Genomic DNA, 18,484 nt, shown 5'->3' with positions numbered 1-18,484 from the left:
GGATACACTATTATTCTGCATTGTTGCACAACAGCAGGGCCCACTAGGTGCAATGTGACTCCTCCCATGTTTTAGCCTTGGTTCATTTACTTTTCATTTTCTTCCCCTTCTGCATCCTGAAATAGCAATTGGGGGGGGGGCAGCTGCAGGGATGTTGGGTAGCATTGCTTTTCTTCCTTCGTTAGTGTGTAAACTCATGACTTTGCTTTCCTGTTTCCTTATCATCCTTATTTCTGTGCTTTAATTTAGCCTCCTACCTTCCTGCAACTAAAACTACCATGTGTTTCTGCAGCCAGACTGTTGTTCGCACCGATACTGCACAACTACAAAAAATACAAATTGAATAAGTAGAGTCCTCACTTAAAAGTAATTCTTAGCCCTTACCACCCACAGAGGACAGTAGCCCCTCCCAGCTATCACCTGGGATCTTTCCTTTCTCCTCTCAGCCTCTCGTCTTGGGACACAATATTAACCTGTCTCTTCACCCAGGGTCCTCCGTTGACCATCTACCACCCCCATGAATATACAATCTCTGGACCTGAATAAATGCCCCAAATATAGGATTCCAGAGAGAAAGAAGAAAAAGAAAGAAGAGAAACAGAAAAAAGAAAGAGAAGAGGGAGGAATAAAGTAAAAAAAAAAAGACAAAAACATTAGAAAAAGATACAAAAAGAAAACTTCCAATTTTCCATGTGTCTGTTACATTAAAAAAAAGATTTGAAACATACAGTCCATGTTAACATCCATATTCTCTACTTTCTGTTAAACAATATTTATTTTAAGTCAAGGTGTGTCAGAATCATTCCCCCCCCAATGAAAATTCCAACATGGGTTCTCTAATGGTTATTTTTATTGATAAATGTCAACCCTATTTTTCCTTTTAACTTTACCTCCATTAATTTTCATCAACATTACTCTACACTGTGATCACACATTGGGGCAATATGCTGTATATCCCCCCATATGTCCATTAGTTCAGTGTTTTTCAACCTTTTTTGGGCAAAGGCACACTTGTTTCATGAAAAAAATCATGAGGCACACCACCATTAGAAAATGTTAAAAAATTTAACTCTGTGCCTATATTGACTATATATAAAGTAATTCTCTTGAATAGGAATCAAATAAACACAAAGAAAGTATTTTATAATTACTTTATTATGAAATAGTAAGTAAACAGAAATATGAAAAATTATAAAATACTTTATTCAGTATGCAACCTGGGTCTGTTTGGCTGTTTTTTAAAAATCTTTCAAATTTTTCAATTTTTCCCACGGCACACCAGGCAACATCTCGCGGCACACTAGTGTGCCACGGAACAGTGGTTGAAAAACACTGCATTAGTTCATGTTTAGTTCCATATGTTCGGTACCATTTCTTGTATTTCCATTTCCTATTGTGTTTATGTTAGTATCCTGATCTACTCCATCAGACCTTCCATTTCCATTTTTTCCAGTCTTTTTCTAGAGAGAGTACCATAACTTTAATAACATTCATTCTCTGAATTTGCTCCAGATCATATTCAGAATACTTTCTGCTAGAAGGGCAGGACTGAATTTTTCTCAAAGCTTCCCTGCCCCCTTATTTTCATCAATACCATATCCAAATAATTTTCCATTTTACCATTTATGATTTTATATTCTCCTTCTCCTCCAAATCCTTGAATGGAACTCATTTCCATTTCAGCATCACCATCTGTTTCTTCAATTTAACTATTTTATGTTCGTCATGCCAACTTTTCATCAATTTGGTCTGGAGCCTCTGAGTATTCCCAATTTCCATTTTCCATGTTGTTGTTGTTGTTGTTGCTGTTGTTGTTGGTTATTGAATGTATATACCGCCCTATACCCGGGGGTTTCAGGGCGGTTCACAGAATAAAATCAAGATATAAAATCACAAAATACATAATAAAAATAAAAACAACAACTGAATAGCTCCCCCCCCCCCAAAAAAAATTAAGGACATATCTCTTTGGCTCATTTTCTTCATCAAACATTGATCGGATCATTTTTAATTTTCAGCCATCAACTGCTGAATAATACCAACAGTCATTGGGTGATCCAAAAGTACCTTTATCATACTGGATGCTTTTGATGTTCTCGATATTATTACCTTAACATTTATTTTTACCTTAAAATCACAGCTGCAACTTATCTCAAAGAAAATTCATTTCCCATGGCTACTGGTGGCTACTTTAATTTCAGTTTTTTCACTTCTTTAGTGGCAAGAAACAGAAAAATGGTCAAAGATTTTTCACACAGGGATTCCCCTCATTCACAACCATAAATCAGGCTTTTCGCTCTGCTTTAGACATGTTAACAATCAGTTTTTCCTTTCTGTTTTTCTTCAATGACAGAAGACAGTGCTTACAGTTTTTCAAGTTGTAGACTGTAGATTTTCAGCAGCTGATGGGGAGGGGTCTCTTGTTACTATTTTCTTTGCCCCAGAAGCATTTTTAAAGTGAGAAGTTGTGGATCTTTCTTACCTATAAAAGGTGACTACATGGCATTTGGGCACAATGGCAACTCCTCAGCTTGCCAGCTCATTCTATCTCCTTTCCAAGCCACCAGGCGCAGACAGCAGAACAATGGCTTTAATCAAAGTGTTTTGAGGTTAACTCCCAGATCACCCTTATTTCCAGAGTGATTAATAGTCATACTATCTGTCTATTATCCATCGCCACGTAATTATCTTCTGTCAGCAGGAGCTAACAGAGAGACAGCCAGAACACCACTTCTCTCTCCCGGAAGTCCCCAAAGCCATGAACAGTATTGTTATATGCTCCACATTTCCCCAGGTGTCAAGAGGTTCAGTGGCAGTGCTACCTAGGTTTGGTTTGTCCTTTGGAAGAGAGATCAATGGGGACATATGACATTTTTTATAGTTGATTTATTTTACATATATATAAATAGAGTGTGCATGGAAGTAAGCAGCCAACATGTTCTTACCACACAGCAGATCTGCCATAACACATAAGAGGGAGGCACAGTACACCACAAAATACTCTCAGCCTTTAGCTCAGAGTTTGTGCTTTCTCTCTCCCTCCTTTCCTCCCTATCCCCCCATTCCTCTCAATTATACCACAACTCTTGTTTCGTTCTCACTCTCTCTCACATCACACACCCTTTACTTTTTTCTAAACTATGATAGCTTTTAATTCCAATCACCAGGTCAGAAAAATAAAAGCCCTTCTCCCCCATTTATTGAGGGGGCCATACTGGACTGGTGGGCACAGTCAATGAATCCAAGTGTTCTGAATTAGCTGCTCCAGACTAATGACCGCCATGTTCCAACATCTCTACTCAGAAGTAAAACTCAATGGATTTAATGTGATTATTATTATTCTCAAATAAGTATACCATACTTTTCTGTGTATAAGACTATGGGTTTTTTTTTTTATTCCAAACCTGTGTTCAAAATTAGGGGTCATCTTATACATGGATAGTGTATAAGATGGTGGTGCCGTGGGATGGGTTGGTGCCGTGAGTTGGAGATTGTTATTGATGGCTGCTGCAAGGGCTGTTGTTGATTGGCTGTTGCTGCGGCAATTGGGCGGTCGATTTGCTGCTTTTTTTGGAGATTGGACAGAGTTTAGGTTGCTGTGGCGATGCGCGTGAGCGGCATTGTTGGTATGGAGGGTGAGCGTTTTTTGGCATTATCTCAACAACTCTCCCCCCTCCAAAAAAAAAACCTCAACAACTGTGTGCAATCCTCCCCCCAAAAAGCTCAAGAACTTTGGAGAATCTCCCCACCCCCTTTTCTTAATTTTGAGTCCCCCCAAATAGGGGGCATGTTATACACGGAAAAGGATGGTAATTCCTTTTTTTTTTTTTAGTGCGGCAGGTGATTACAGCTACTGTTTGGTAAAGAAAGTGGAAGTTTCATAGATGGGATATATATTATATTTATAACTTGATGGTTTGGGAAGTTTTTTTCTCTAAGAAAACTTGGATTTTAAAAACGATCCATTATTTTTTATCAAATGAAATGATGTCCTTTTGCATTTGCTCTGAAACATCATAGAAAGAGTGGCAAAATGCTTTTAGAAGTCAGGAAAAGTTGGAAACTAACAGTTAAGAAGCAGTTTAGATGGGGTGGGGAAATGGGGCGACTTCGGGAGATGTTAAAAAGGTAAAGGTAAAGGACCCCTGACAATTAAGTCTAGTTGTGGACAACTCTGGGGTTGCAGTTGGAGGGAGCCAACGTTTGTCCGCAGACAGTTTTTCCGGGTCATGTGGCCAGCGTGACTAAACCGCTTCTGGCGAACCAGAGCAGCGCACAGAAACGCCATTTACCTTCCCGCCAGAGCGGTACCTATTTATCTAATTGCACTTTGACGTGCTTTCGAACTGCTAGGTTGGCAGGAGCTGGGACAGAGCAACAGGAGCCCACCCCGTCGCAGGGATTCGAACCACCGACCTTCCGGTCGGCAAGCCCAAGAGGCTCAGTGGTTTAGACCACAGCCCCACCTGCGTCCTATCAGGAGATGTTAGAGGCCACATAAAACTGGGTCAGGCTGCAGGTTGCCCAGTTGTGCCATAAAGAAATAGAAACATGCTTTCCCCTCCTTCAAATCAGGCTTAGCTGTAAGATGGTGGGGGAACTGCCAGTCATCAGACCCTGGTCTGTGCATGGGGCTTCCTCTCTATTCCCTCTGTGTTGTCTGGGTGCGGTGTGTGTATATACCAGCTTTAGCCCTTCCCTCTTTGGTCATACACCCTTTTTTGGCCTTGCCAACCACCAGCAAGTGTTTCCCAGATGGTTGAGCCCAAGGGATGCAGCTCTTGGGCTGAGGAACGGTTCCCTGCTTGCTTTAAGGCAAATCTATAGTGATAGCCTACCCACATTATAATCAGGCAGCAGTCTCTCAACATTATCCTGCTCTCAGAGGAGGTCAGGTCCTGTCACTATTTATTTATTTTTAAAAGCTTTCACTCTTTTCCTGGAGAGGTCCCTGGAAATGCTTGTTGTTTGCTTATGGTTAAAGCTATTGCTGAACGAGATTTTGGGAAACTACTACTTAATTTCATTAAAAATATATAAAAACAAGATACAGTAGACATATGTGTACCAAGTCTTGGGTTTGAATTTGATGTATCTTCTTGCAACGAGACCTGAAGGTCTCCTCTATCTAATCACATGTTCGTAACTGCAAAGCACCTATGAATTAAGACCAAATAAGGAGAGACATGAGTATTACTTTTTAATAGGTACCCAGTCCTTTGTTCTGAAAATGCTGAAGTTTCCATTAGAGTTAAGATGTGTTGTGTGTATTTACAGAAAGCCTGAAACCTTAAGATGTAGACGTGTTTCTTTTAATTGTTTGAATTATGAGAAGATCTCATTCTTGCTTAAGAATACAGAAATGTACCAGTAGATCTGTTATTAAAGATTTCTTCCAGCATAATGTCTGAATCCAAATTCATAAAGAGTTGGAAAAAATGAGATGTCTGAGCTATAGGATTCACAGGGATTTCATATGAAGCCTATTTAATCAGGATAACACTGTTATTAATATTCATAGAGTCAGCTGGAACACAAATGACAGACTATGGGGCCTAAAAAAATTTACTTGGTGAATTTATTAAAAGCAGCTTAAAAAATTAATGGAATTCAAGTAAAGTTGGTGAAAATGAAAATCTTACGTTAGCAGGGGGGGAAAATCTTTATTGGAACTTTCTTTAAAACCATCTTGCACTGATATCTTTGACAGATTTCATCGGTACTTAAAGGGGGAGGATGCATGAATGGTCATTTAAAAGGATTTAAACACATTGGCACATTAATTTTTACATGAATAATAAGTAGTTTCCAAAAGCAATTAACTTACAGTGTACAAGATTTGAATAGAAAAATAAGACCATGGCATTAAAGGGCAAAGTAAATGTGCTGTACATTTTAAAATTAATAATATGTCTTCTAATAAAATAATTGAATTCGTATCTACAATGGTTATTTAAAAACATTTAAAGATTAATAAGATAAGCATGTTTTGTTGCAAAAAAAAGCATCCATGGGGAGACTAAAGCACAAAGTCTTAAAAGTGACTCAGTGTTGTGATTCAAATTCCATATTATTGTTTGTTTAACATAACCTTTCATTTGCTTCTGTCTGTTAAGAGAGGGTGGTATACTCTAGTTATCTTTTAATTTGTATAATTTGGCAGTGCTTAGTTATGTTTATGTATGTTTATGCTTTTTACACAACTTGCAGTGTCTGGTGGCTGATGTAAACAAATATCCAAGTTCTTGATTTGTTTAAAGCTTCAAAAACACACTGACACATTAGTGATGCCTGTACAGAGGAGGACTGTATGTGGTTTCACAGCTATATAAAGCTTACCGGTATTTCCTTCTCACTTTACCGCAATACTGTAAACTAAATAATACTGGTTTTGAAGATAATTATTATAATTTTACAGTATCTGAAGGCAGCTGTCAAAGAAAACTCCTGATTCAATCAACACCAACAGAAATTATTTAACTGTGATTAAAATTGCAATGTAGCCCCAATGCAGCTAAAATTTGTCGCACTTAAGCCTCATTGTTATCAAGTTACTCACAAATAACTTGTTGACTTCAGTGGGTCTTGAACTAGATTGTAACGCGTGTTGTACTCTGAAAATAAGTTTTTGTAATCTGTGTGCATCTTCAGTATACACTATTTAACAACTTCAGTGTACACTATTTAACAGCCTACATCATTATTAATAATTATTATTATTTTAGTTAGTAATGTTTGGTTATGGATTATAGATATATAACTGAAAGCACTGGTAAATTTTCCCAGTGTAGTTTTAAAGATTTTTTAAAATGTATTTTCAAAAATTAACTGTATAGAATATATTTCCTCTTTAGAAATAGAATATTTTCATGGCTGTATTACATTAAACCTATCATATTTCCTGGAACAGCCTTAAATCTTTAATATGTTGGTTAGGGGGATTATTTTAAATGTGGATAGGATATAATCCCTGCATAGGGGAAAATGTACAGTGAAATCCTATTCATCTCTACTGGGAAGAAAGTCCTATTGAGTTCAGTAGGGCTTCCTCCCAGCTATAAATGGGTATAAGATTGCAGCCATCATCACGCAAGATAACTGTACCAGTTCTATATTTCTGTGGAAACATATTTTGGGAAGCCTTTTCCTAAATTGTGTACATTCCACAAAACAGACATTTGCATAGTCTTTATATGTGACATTGGAAATGATTTTCTCTGAGCAGGTTATATTTGTGTAAGAAGTGCTTTGTGAATAAAGCTGTCCGTCTAATTCTATTGCGGATCAACAAGACTCATTTCCCTGCAAGCCCATGAACGCTGGCTGTGTGTAATTTAAGTAATTCTTGCTGGCAATCTACTGTGGCTACTACCATAGTTGATGGTTTGTGCGTGTGAAATGCAATGATGACTTTTAACCTTCAAAGATTCTCCTGTGTTCACACCTTACATTTTGCCATACTTCACATTAGTGTGGCTGTTGGAGTGGATAGTCACAGCCGATATCCAGGAGAGGGCAGCATTTTCCTATACCAGGTGTATAAAAGAGCATGCCCTGCTTAGACTGCCAATGTTTCTTGTAATTACTCCCAGTATATTTGTTGCTTGCTTATGAATTAACTTGCATTTATGGAACTAAATCATTCCAATCATTTAATTACACCTGAGGAGCTGAACTATAATTGCTTGCTTCCAAGTAGGATCTGATATGGCTTGAGCAGTATTAATTTGGTGTTTACTTTTCTGAGTGCTAAAAGCATTAAACTGATTGTGCAGTGGGATTACATTTTACTAATTGCTGGCATTCATTAGCTGGGTAAATGGCGGGGAAGTATGACTGTATATTGTGGAGGGATAAAATTGTGGTTTTAAATAGTATATTACTAGGCACATTAAGGCCCTAAGACATGTTTTAAAATACTCCAGAGGTTATTAAAGACTGTATTTTCTTCATCTCTTGCTATATGAATACCTTATTAAAAGACTGCAATTATTATGGACCTTTTTGTGTAATATGTAGAGGAAAGACTTCATTGACTTAAAACACATTTCTTTGATATTAATAATAACCTTCTATATTTCCAGCTAATCCAAAAGTAAATGAGGAACTTAGATATATAGGGGGGAAATTGCCAACCCCAAATCAACACAGTTACACAGAACTGAGAAAGCCAAAGTTACAGCTTCATTTGAGGACTTTTTGTAAGGAATTCAGACTTCAGAGTCTGAGGTAATATTCTCTCTCACTCCTGAGAAGAAAGTCCCTTAAAATCTCTCATCTTGCTTTCACTGTGTATTCTTAGAGCTGAATCAAGTACAAGCTATATAAGCTACTTATCTATATATATTTTTAAAAGTGTTCTTGTTGCTTATTTTGAACTTGTTAACCACATGGTGTCTAAGTTTCTCATTTTATTTCATTTTTTGGCCATCTTTACTTTCCTAAGAAGTAAACTTTTTTATTATAAGAAACATGAAGAACCAGGGTAGCCATGTTGGACTGGGAGAAGAAAAAAACTTTCCAAAACCCATGGTTGGGTAAAACCTTTATTAAGACCAACCAAAAAGTCACAAAACTGTGATAATGTAGGCATAATAACTGTAATTCCACATTGTCTCTAATGAACATACTATTCTTACAAATTTAAAATGTTAACGTGGTGATTTACCGGTATGTATCTTAATACAAATCTGAAAATATTGTGAGAACTTTCTCTCTGTAATACTTGCATATATACCTAAGGATTATGCAGAGCAAAACCTTGACATGACCTATTCCTGCATTCACTACCACTGGTAATGCAGACCAAGAAAAAAGTAATCATATTTGCTTTCCTGGACCTACTCATTCTATTTTGTAATAACTGTTGCCAGGATCAGGCTTTGAGGACTAATATGTTTCTCAACACCATCATTAAATTCAACAGAGAACAGAATAAATCTATCTAAACTGAAAGTGTGAACAAAAATATCTTTTGCTGTGAAAGTCAATTTAATGTCACCTGTTAAAATAAACAGGTTTTATTGTCCTATTATAAACATATATATATATATATTTAGTCATTTGTCCTGTAAATTCTCTGACAAATAAGGGCAAGGTATAGGTGTGTTCTGATATATTGTTTTACGTTTATTTATCTAGACTTGGCTTTACTTTAGCTCTGAAGTCTTGGAGCAAGACGCGGAGCCCTTGCCAGATCAAACAAGTTCAGAAATACAAATGGAGGACTGGTCAAAAGGTAAGGACTTCTGAGGTATTGATACATAACCCCAGGGGCTATGCCAATGCTAGGCAATGCCTGGATGGAATGCATTTGTTCTTGCTGGTAGGTAAAAGTGACTGTTTAAAAAAAGTTCGCTTCTTTTCTGTTAAGTGATGTAGCTGCAAGCATGTTCCTTTTAAACTAGACCTTTTTTTTTTGTCTGTAAGGATAATATATACATAGCAGAGGGCCGAACTGCTATCCTAATTGTACAACAGCTAGGAAGCACACCTAAGTTTTCTTTCTATAATTACAGAAATGGGGAGGTATTAGCATTGAGGCTTCAGTGCGTGGGACAGCCATGATCTTGGCAGTGGGTATCTGTCCTATGCTGCAGTTTGCTGGGGATGAGAGAGCTCCTAATGGTATGAATGGGAGCTTCCCCCCCCCCCAAGGTTAATTGTGGTGGGGGAGGGGGGCAGGAAGTGATATTTACGGTTGTAACTTGGTTGTCGAACTTAATCTGTTCCGGGAGTTCATTCAACTCCTGGAATGGTTCGAAAACCAAGATGCGGCTTCCGATTGGCTGCAGCAGCTTCTTGCACTCAATCGTAAGCCACGTCAGGCATTGCAAACCGGAACACTCACTTCCAGGTTCGCGGCGTTCGGGAGCCAAAGCGTCCGAGTACCAAGCCGTTCGACAACCAAGGTACGACTGTATTGGAATCATGGCTGCTGAAGGAACAGTTAACCTTTCCCTCCCCATGCATTGCAGTCCCAGTGCCAATTGGGGGAGAGGGACTACGCCTGCAACTCTAGAATGAAAAACCCTAGACGTGTGTCCTCGCTGCACCATCCATGCTGTCAATCCATTTTCCTTGCATCTTATTCCTTTAGGCTTCCTCGCTTCATGCCGTTCCGAGTGAATTAGACCTTACATATTGCACATAGCATGGAGAGTTGCTCTACCATCCAACGCTGCAACTTGAGCAAGAGTTCTGAAAGTTACAGTTCTGAACGTTATAGCCAGACTTGGGAGCAGTTCTGGCTGCCTTGCCCTTGATAAGAGTAGGCCCTCCCCCAAGCACTCTTTTCCTTCCAGTTCAGATTGAGGAGCAGAGCTAGGGGCAGTAACCTGGTCAGGAGGACAAGGCAGCACATGCCAAACAGTGTGTGTCCCCCCAGAATGCTTAGGCAGAGACACATACACGGAAACACGAGGACCTTCAGCGTCTGTATGGAACTCGTGATTAACAAAAGAAATTGCTGTGCCTAGCTGTTCTGTTTTGTTAGGTGTTGTCATTAGTTGTTTGCAGTTTTAGTTTCTGGCGTTAGTGTAAGCTCTACTTATTTTAATTATGACATTACTGCAACCATTTGTTGAAGGGTGGGTTGTAAGCAAGTAAATAAATGCGGTATCAGCTGGGAGGAACTACCCGCAGCATGTGCAGACAGACGCCCCATTGTCCCTTCCAAAGGTCAGTTCAATTGCATTTGGGCCGTGAGAGGTCCACATGTATAGCCTTGGCAAATGGATCATGGGTGCAGGCAGAGAGAGAGAGAGAGAGAGAGAGAGAGAGAGAGAAGTGGCATATGTTGCATTTCTTTGCACTTGCTGTTCCTTGTCTTGCTGCTTTTCTTTTTACTGAAAGGGTTTAGAATGTCTTTATGAATGCAAAATAATACAAGAGGAGACCTGCCCCCCTTTTAGCACTGGAGAGCCGTACTGGTGGTTTAGTAGAGGTACACTTCATGGTTAATTGCAATACGCCTATCTCTCTCTAGTTTCCAAGGAAGCAGTGAAAGTACACCAACACTATCAATTCATCCATTCTTCCTATCACCACCAGCTTTTGAGTCAATATCAAAGTGACTGACTGATTTCATTCTCTCTGAAGAATATCCACTTTAATCAAAATTACAAACAGAAAACCCTTTTTGTAGTATTATTTTAGGTGCATCTCTGGTTGACCTAGCAGTTCTAAATTACAGGCTCTGAAAAGCATCAGCTTCCTGTTTCTCCTCATAAGACCAAGACCAAGCTGCAGGCATGGAGAAGTTACAGGCTAGCAACAGCATTGCTTGGTGCTAATCCCATACAAACTGAAGAGAGCCAGTAGCCAGAGCAGCCATCATGTTTGCTACAATTTGATTTAATAAGCAGTTAAATGTAATGTGCTACAAAGGAAAGATTAAAAAGCAAGGAGGAGTGTGGAGTTCTTCAAACATAAAACTGCACTGGGAAATGGGCTGGAGGCAGGGAACTTGACATTTGTGGTTAGAAACTGGATTCTGAGTTGACCAAGATTCAAACCAGGAGCCTCCTGATCTGTCTACCAGGCTCCCATGTGGCAGAAGACAGGGTTGTATAGGGAAGGAAGAAGGAGCAGTAGTAAATATCATTTACTCCACAGCTGTGAGTGGCTTGCCGCAAGAAACACAAGAACATAATAGATCAGAAAATCCCTAGTTAGAATCACATTGCATTCACACTTGTGTGTATATATGTCCCAGTGCTTCATGCTGCTTTAGTCTCAGTCCTGAAGGGAACTTACTCCTCCTTCCGCATATTGCTAACTTTCCACTTAAACTCTCCTAAGAAAGGGGTTTCTCTCATCTCCCCTCTGCCTGGCCATTTCTCTCCTGCAGAGCTTCACTCTCTGTGGCGCTTGTATGAATGCAGGAGGAGGGCTGTTTCCTAAATGTCGTTTGGGCCCTCTTGTGAGTGAACAGGATGGAAGAGAAGTGTTAAGGACTGGAATCCCTTTTTTCAGCCCCCAAGGGGTTGAAAACTGTTCAGGGGCTGCTTGCCAGAGATAGGGAGAGCCAGAAGCATCAGTGGGTAGAGCCATTGATGTGATTTTTTTTAACCTTTGTACAGTAGGCTACCTGGCATGAGTTTGGCCAAACTGCGGGAGGCAGTGGAGGATAGGGGTGCCTGGTGTGCTCTGGTCCATGGGGTCACGAAGAGTCAGACATGACTGAACGACTGAACAACAAACAGTAGGCTACATTCCAGCCATGCAAAGGGCAGAGATTTCTCTAAAAATTTCTCCATCCAGGCAATCAAGGGGCAGTATCACAGTTCAATGAGATGTTATAGCCAGACAAAAGCACTTAAGGAGGGCACAGAGGGAGGGTGCTTTGGGGAGAGTGTCAAAGGCTGGAAGGAAAGAGGCCTAAAAGGCCACATCCAACCTGTGGACTGGAGTTCACCACCCGACTGCTCTGTTTTTACAACAACTCATGAAATGGGTCCCCAAAGCATACAATATAGAGAATTTATGCAAAAGTGGGTTAAATGTTAAATATAACAGGTGATATTTAGAAAGAAAGAAAGAAAGAAAGAAAGAAAGAAAGAAAGAAAGAAAGAAAGAAAGAAATCTCCCTTGGGAAGCCAGCCTAACTATTATGTAGACTGTTTTGACATGAGTTTCCTTTTTCGTAGTTGGCAATGGGGTTAGTTGTCCTGATCTCCACAGGAAATGTTTCCTTGACTTATGGCTGTTCCATGAATGGTCACTATATCCACTTGTTGAATTCCTCTTCCATTATTGCTAGATCAAGGTTTTTAAGATGTGGCTCAGAGGAAACTGGACGACTGTAACTAACAAAATCCAAAGGTGTCCTTCAGGCTTTTCACAGCCAGCAACAAACATGTATTCATTATATTACATTTTAGAACCTCTGTAGCCAGTTCAACTTTAGTACCTTTAGGGGTCACTATACCCTAAGAAAGGTTCAAAAGGTTAATTCCTTCAAAGAGACCATTTGCAAGTTCTGCAACTTATGCATTAAATAGTACCAGATTACTGTAACATCTTGGTATGCATAGTCCTTACACACAGTGGGCTACATAATCAGTTGGCCAATATGAGTTCTCCTTTTGTTTGTAGAATTCCAAATTTTTGCTATGGAAAGTGCATTTTGTGTTTTTGACTGTGTAATACAAAACAGAAATTATGTTGATAGATAACGTTTTTCACACCATTAAGGAACAATATGGGATCATAATGTTATGAGCTATAGGAGGAGTAGGCTGTATGGTGAGACCCTTCTAACCCCTGGAATCCAGCAAGTGTTAAAATGTAAACCAGGCTAGTTTCCAGATGAGGTAATTTTCCCAGGTGATGGGCCACTAAGGGGAACAAAGGAAGTGGATCTATGCAAGATGTCAAATGGGTAGGGTGGGCCCCCTCCCCCAACTAAAGGATAGTTAGAAGGAGAAAGGCTGAGTTGAGAGCAGAGAGTTTGTAGTGATGTGAGCTAGAAGCAAAGCAGCAAGTTGGAAAGAGAGAGAGAGAGATTGTTGAGTTCTGTTTGAATCCAAGGCTGTGGCTATGGTTGCCTTTTAGGCTTTAAAGGTCAGCACCAACACTTTGAATTGTGCTCAGAAACGTACTGGGAGCCAATGTAGGTATTTCAGGACCGGTGTTATCTGTTCTCAGCAGCCACTCCCAGTCACCAGTTTAGCTGCCACATTCTGGATTAGTTGCAGTTTCCTGGTCACCTTCAAAGGTAGTGCATTGCAGTAGTCCAAGCGGGAGATAGCTAGAGCATGCACCACTCTGGCAAGACAGTCTGCGGGCAGGTAGGGTCTCAGCCTGGGTACCAGATGGAACTGGTAGACAGCTGCCCCAGACACAGAATTCACCTGCACCTTCATGGACAGCTGTGAGTCCAAAATGACTCCCAGGCTGCACACTTGGTCATTCAGGGGCACAGTTACCCCATTCAGGACCAGGGAGTCCCCCCATACCTGCCTGCCCCTCCAAAACAGTACTTCTGTCTTGTCAGGATTCAACCTCAATCTGTTAGCCGCCCATCCAATCTGTTTCTCATAAAAAAAAGATTTATGGTTGCTGGAATTCCCGTGAGGAGCAGCAAACAGTTCATATAGAATGGGTTGTGTTCTGTTACTAGTGATGGTCAACATGGTGCCCTCCCGCTGTTTCAGACTACAACTCCCATTAGCCCCAGGCAGCATTGCCAATAGCTGGGGATGATAGGAGTTGTTGCCCACAGCATCAGGAGTAGTTCACAACATCTAAAGGGGAGCAGGTTGGCTACCCTGATCTAGGAACTCACAACCTTTTCAGTAATTTCTTCTTTTTCTTGCAGAGCTTCGTAAAACCTATAAACATGACTCCATTAGTTTCTTCTGATGTATTTATTTGTCATTAGAAAGCAAGAACCTGCTACAATTCATAAGTCCATTTCATATGGAGAAAAGCCATTTGCCCCTGTTTTCAGAACTCCTTTCTGCCTCTCACCCAAAACTGCAATGACTACATAAAAGAAGAGAAGGGCCCCCAATTCTCTCCATTTACATATGCAGCGAGCAGCGCCGGCCAGTTCTTTATGGTCCAGAAGCGGACCAGAGTGAAGACTACCACTCCATGTCCGTTCCCTTGAGCACGTCCCCTAGGCCACCACGGATAGGCACGATTCAAAACAGGGTCTGGTGGGCGACCCGCGATGCTCCGCTGTGGCCAGAGGGTGTGAGCCAACAACTGCAGAGGGAAATGGCGTGTTCCAGGGAGGTGAACAAGCTCGTGCGCCAGGTCACAACCGCCACCCACCTTTTATGGATGAGGTGAGCGGCTATTATGGATCAGTGAATATAAGTGATACTTATCTCTTGCTTGGACTACTGCAATGCGCTCTATGTGGGGCTACCTTTGAAGGTGACCTGGAAACTACAACTCATCCAGAATGCGGCAGCTAGACTGGTGACTGGGAGTGACTGCCAAGACCACATAACACCAGTCCTGAAAGACCTACATTGGCTCCCAGTACGTTTCCAATCACAATTCAAAATGTTGGTGCTGACCTTTAAAGCCCTAAATGGCCTCGGTCCATTATACCTGAAGGAGCGTCTCCACCCCCATCGTTCTGCCCGGACATTGAGGTCCAGTACTGAGGGCCTTCTGGCGGTTCCCTCTCTGCAAGAAGCCAAGTTACAGGAAACCAGGCAGAGGGCCTTTTGGGTAGTGGCACCTGCCCTGTGGAACACCCTCCCACCAGATGTCAAAGAGAAAAACAACTACCAGACTTTTAGAAGACATCTGAAGGCAGCCCTGTTTAGGGAAGCGTTTAATGTTTAATAGACTATTGTATTTTAATATTTTGTTTGAAGCTGCCCAGAGTGGCTGGGGAAACCCAGACAGATGGGTGGGGTATAAATAATACATTATTGTTGTTGTTGTTATCATCATCATCATCATCATCATCAGTGTATACAAATGTAAAAAAAACCCAAAAATCTGAAGGATGAAGAGCAGATGAAGGGGGTTTGGGGGCAAAGGCAACTATCTATATATATTAAAATGTTCCCATTGCGTGCACGTGCGACACCACCTTGCTCCATAACCGCTGCACCAAACAGCATCAAATTAGGACAAAGCATAACATGACCATCGAGGAAGGATCTAGCATAATAAAAATTTTAAAAAAACCACACCGGTCATGCCTAAAATCTAGAATAAAGGCAAAAAAAAAATTGGCGCACACATTACGTGTCACCAGCAACAGAACTGAAGACTCCAACAGCATCCAATAGAAAGGCGGATTGCCTGTTGACGTCATCAGACCTGCGCCAAAAAGAAAACCCCTTGCACCATTTTATAACTGCCATCTGTAAGCACCCAAGGACTTTCTGACACAAACTGCTTAGTGGAAATGTGGAAAAAAGACGGAGCAAGAGGCAGGGCAGTTGCGGAAGAGAGGGGGGAGGAAAAAAATGCGGGAGCAAAATAAGCCGAAGGCTGCCTGAGAGGTCGCAGGGAGTAAGACTGGCTCTGAGGTGATTTTGTCGCTGGGGTGCGTAATTTTGGGACTGGGATGGGGGAGAATGCTCTTTTTAATGGCGTAGAGCATGGGGCCAGTTAATTGTGAGGAGGGGGGTGTTTGTGGGGGGGTTTGCGCTTTTACAGTAAAAAAAAACCAGAGCAAGGCCCGCAGTAGGCCTCCATAAAGTGGCCAGTGCCCTCACTTAAAATGGCCGCCGCAACTTCACATGATGAACACACACACTCCCAAGCGATCAATACCACCGGACTGGCCCCTTGCTGACCCCTACTCTACAGGGACAGGGAAGAACGAAAACAGGAGCTTCCAGAATACTTTCAGCGTCAGAATTTTAAAAAGCAAAAAACCCCACAGCAATGCGTGGCTGGGCAGCTAGTAGGCTATTCAATATTTTTTAAGTTAAATACTAAGTTGACCACTCTTTTCACAGCTTTTTCTTTTTCCCTTCTTCCTAGGTTTTTTTGAATACTTTGACATAAGCAATACTGTGAGGAGTTAAAGAAGAAGAAGCTGCTTGCATCTACCGGTAACTCATAAGTTCCTTCTTGACGGAGCAACCGAGTACCTATCTCTTGAGGTTTGATTTGATTTGTTGAAAACCGATACAGTATATTGAAAAAGGAGAGCAGTGACTGCTAAGTACCACTGTTCATTCTCAAAGGCAAGTTGGCATCCCTTAATGCTGTATTTCTTCAACTTTAATATAATTTGGTGTTTACCGCTTGGACTCCATGGCATTGCGTTGCCAGTATTGTACACTTTTTGGAGTTGTCAGGTATTCTGTGTGCTTCCAAATAAAGTTTAGGGAAATTATCACAAGTGCTGCAAATGTCCTGGCCATTGCTTTGCTTATAAACCCTTTTGGATAGAATTTTATTATCAAGAAGTGTAAAGCTTAAATTTAGACCAGCCTTACTACAGGTAAGATGAGCAAAGACATAACCATTTTTTTCATTAAAAACCAGTTCATGTCCCCCAGGGGGATGCATCAGAGATGAAATGAGATTATCAAAGACTTCGCCTGCATGTTTAATGTCCCGTTTCCCAGAGAATGACGTTTATCGCCTCATTATTATCTAAAGTGGCCTTAATGTTATTGTGATGCAGGCTAAAAAATAAAATAAAACAGTACTTTAAAGGTATGTTATTTTAATAAGGCAGGGGGCATTTGTGTGTGTGTGTGTGTTTGGTGTGGTTGTCTAATTTTGCCATTTTAAATTATAAAATTTATCATATTGGCATTAATACCTGAATAAATTTGGGTGACAAAGAGGATTTCTGTTTAATTAAAGGGTGTGCAGGGACATGACCTTGCTCCACATAAAAAGGAAATTTAGATAATTAAGATTTGGATAATTGATGAGGAAATATATAATAAGTGTTATATGCCAGGTGTCACAGTAACTATATATATATATATATATATATATATATATATATATATATATATATATAATGGAAATCCTTACTTTCCTCCCTTTTTGAAATGCTGGTTTGGATAGAAAACCCAAGTACGGTACCAGTTTGGCTGAGTAAAACTCCACCAGGCACTGTGTTTCGAAATTATGTAATAAATCTATATAGATTGTAATGATATCTCGAAACCCTGTATTTAAACTAACCTGAATTACAATGAGAGATAAACAGAATATTTACTCATCCCTTATGAGCTGCTGCTGATATGTAAATTTATTCTTCTACTTTGCACAAATATACTTTTGAGCTACTGCTTAAACACTTCAAGGTCCTTAGCCAAACAGTTTTAATGATGCCTCCAATATTATAAAAGTGTGACATTTGACGAAAACCTTGTGTAGTTGTGATACTGCAGTAAAATATAAACAACACACAAAGAAAACCCGGCGCATCAAATCAGTGTGCAGCACCTAGATAATTTATAATTTTACTGTTTATATCCATCTTGACATTTTTTTTTATCTGCCAAAGGCAGGTTTCATTTGGATTCTTAATCTGAGATTTATTTGGTGGATCTGGAAGTCATAGCTAGAATTCCCACAGGAAGTGGTCCATCTACCAACAGATTAAATGGCAGTCCTGCAGTTGTTAAGGGAGCTCTGCATTTAACACACATGCATACTCGCTCAGTCAGCCCGGTGGAGAAAAATTAAAGTAGTAACCCAGGTTTAGGAACAATGTAGCTAAAAAGTCCCATATTTGCTGAATGACAAAGGGTTATATAGCAGCATTTTCATTTTATTATTCGTGCTTGAATTTCTTGTTTGCTTTGTTGAGTCTGCTGACGAATACTAATAAATGCCTGCAACAATCCAGACGGGAGATGCCTGGCAACAAAGCTATGCGGTGGACCTCCCTGATCTTCTCCAGTTCACAACCTGACCTTTTGAAAAATTGCCTGGGCTAAGCTGCAGAATTTGGGTGTAATGGTTATTGTTAACTCCAGCTTTAGGATTTATTAATTTGTGTGATCAAGACTTACCTATACTTCAAAGT

At 40.3% G+C, this 18,484-nt stretch overlaps 1 protein-coding gene across 4 annotated transcripts in view; it reads left to right on the top strand.

The window, feature by feature from the left end:
- The window catches only part of MIPOL1 (mirror-image polydactyly 1), a 182,224-nt gene that overhangs the window by 24,117 nt on the left and 139,623 nt on the right, over positions 1–18,484 (top strand). For 2 of the 4 annotated variants that reach the window (XM_033143194.1, XM_033143178.1), the window contains exon 2: positions 9,142–9,238. In XM_033143194.1, the coding sequence (XP_032999085.1) occupies positions 9,220–9,238 (19 nt within the window). In that variant the 5' untranslated portion in view covers positions 9,142–9,219. Of the gene's footprint in view, positions 1–8,113; positions 8,230–9,141; positions 9,239–16,581; positions 16,674–18,484 lie in introns of those variants that run through there. The other 2 variants (XM_033143187.1, XM_033143203.1) reach the window with 2 other exon arrangements.

Source organism: Lacerta agilis, chromosome 1 (assembly GCF_009819535.1).
Source record: "Lacerta agilis isolate rLacAgi1 chromosome 1, rLacAgi1.pri, whole genome shotgun sequence".
NCBI classification, from domain to species: Eukaryota; Metazoa; Chordata; class Lepidosauria; order Squamata; family Lacertidae; genus Lacerta; species Lacerta agilis.
This window is presented reverse-complemented; position numbering and strand designations above follow the sequence as displayed.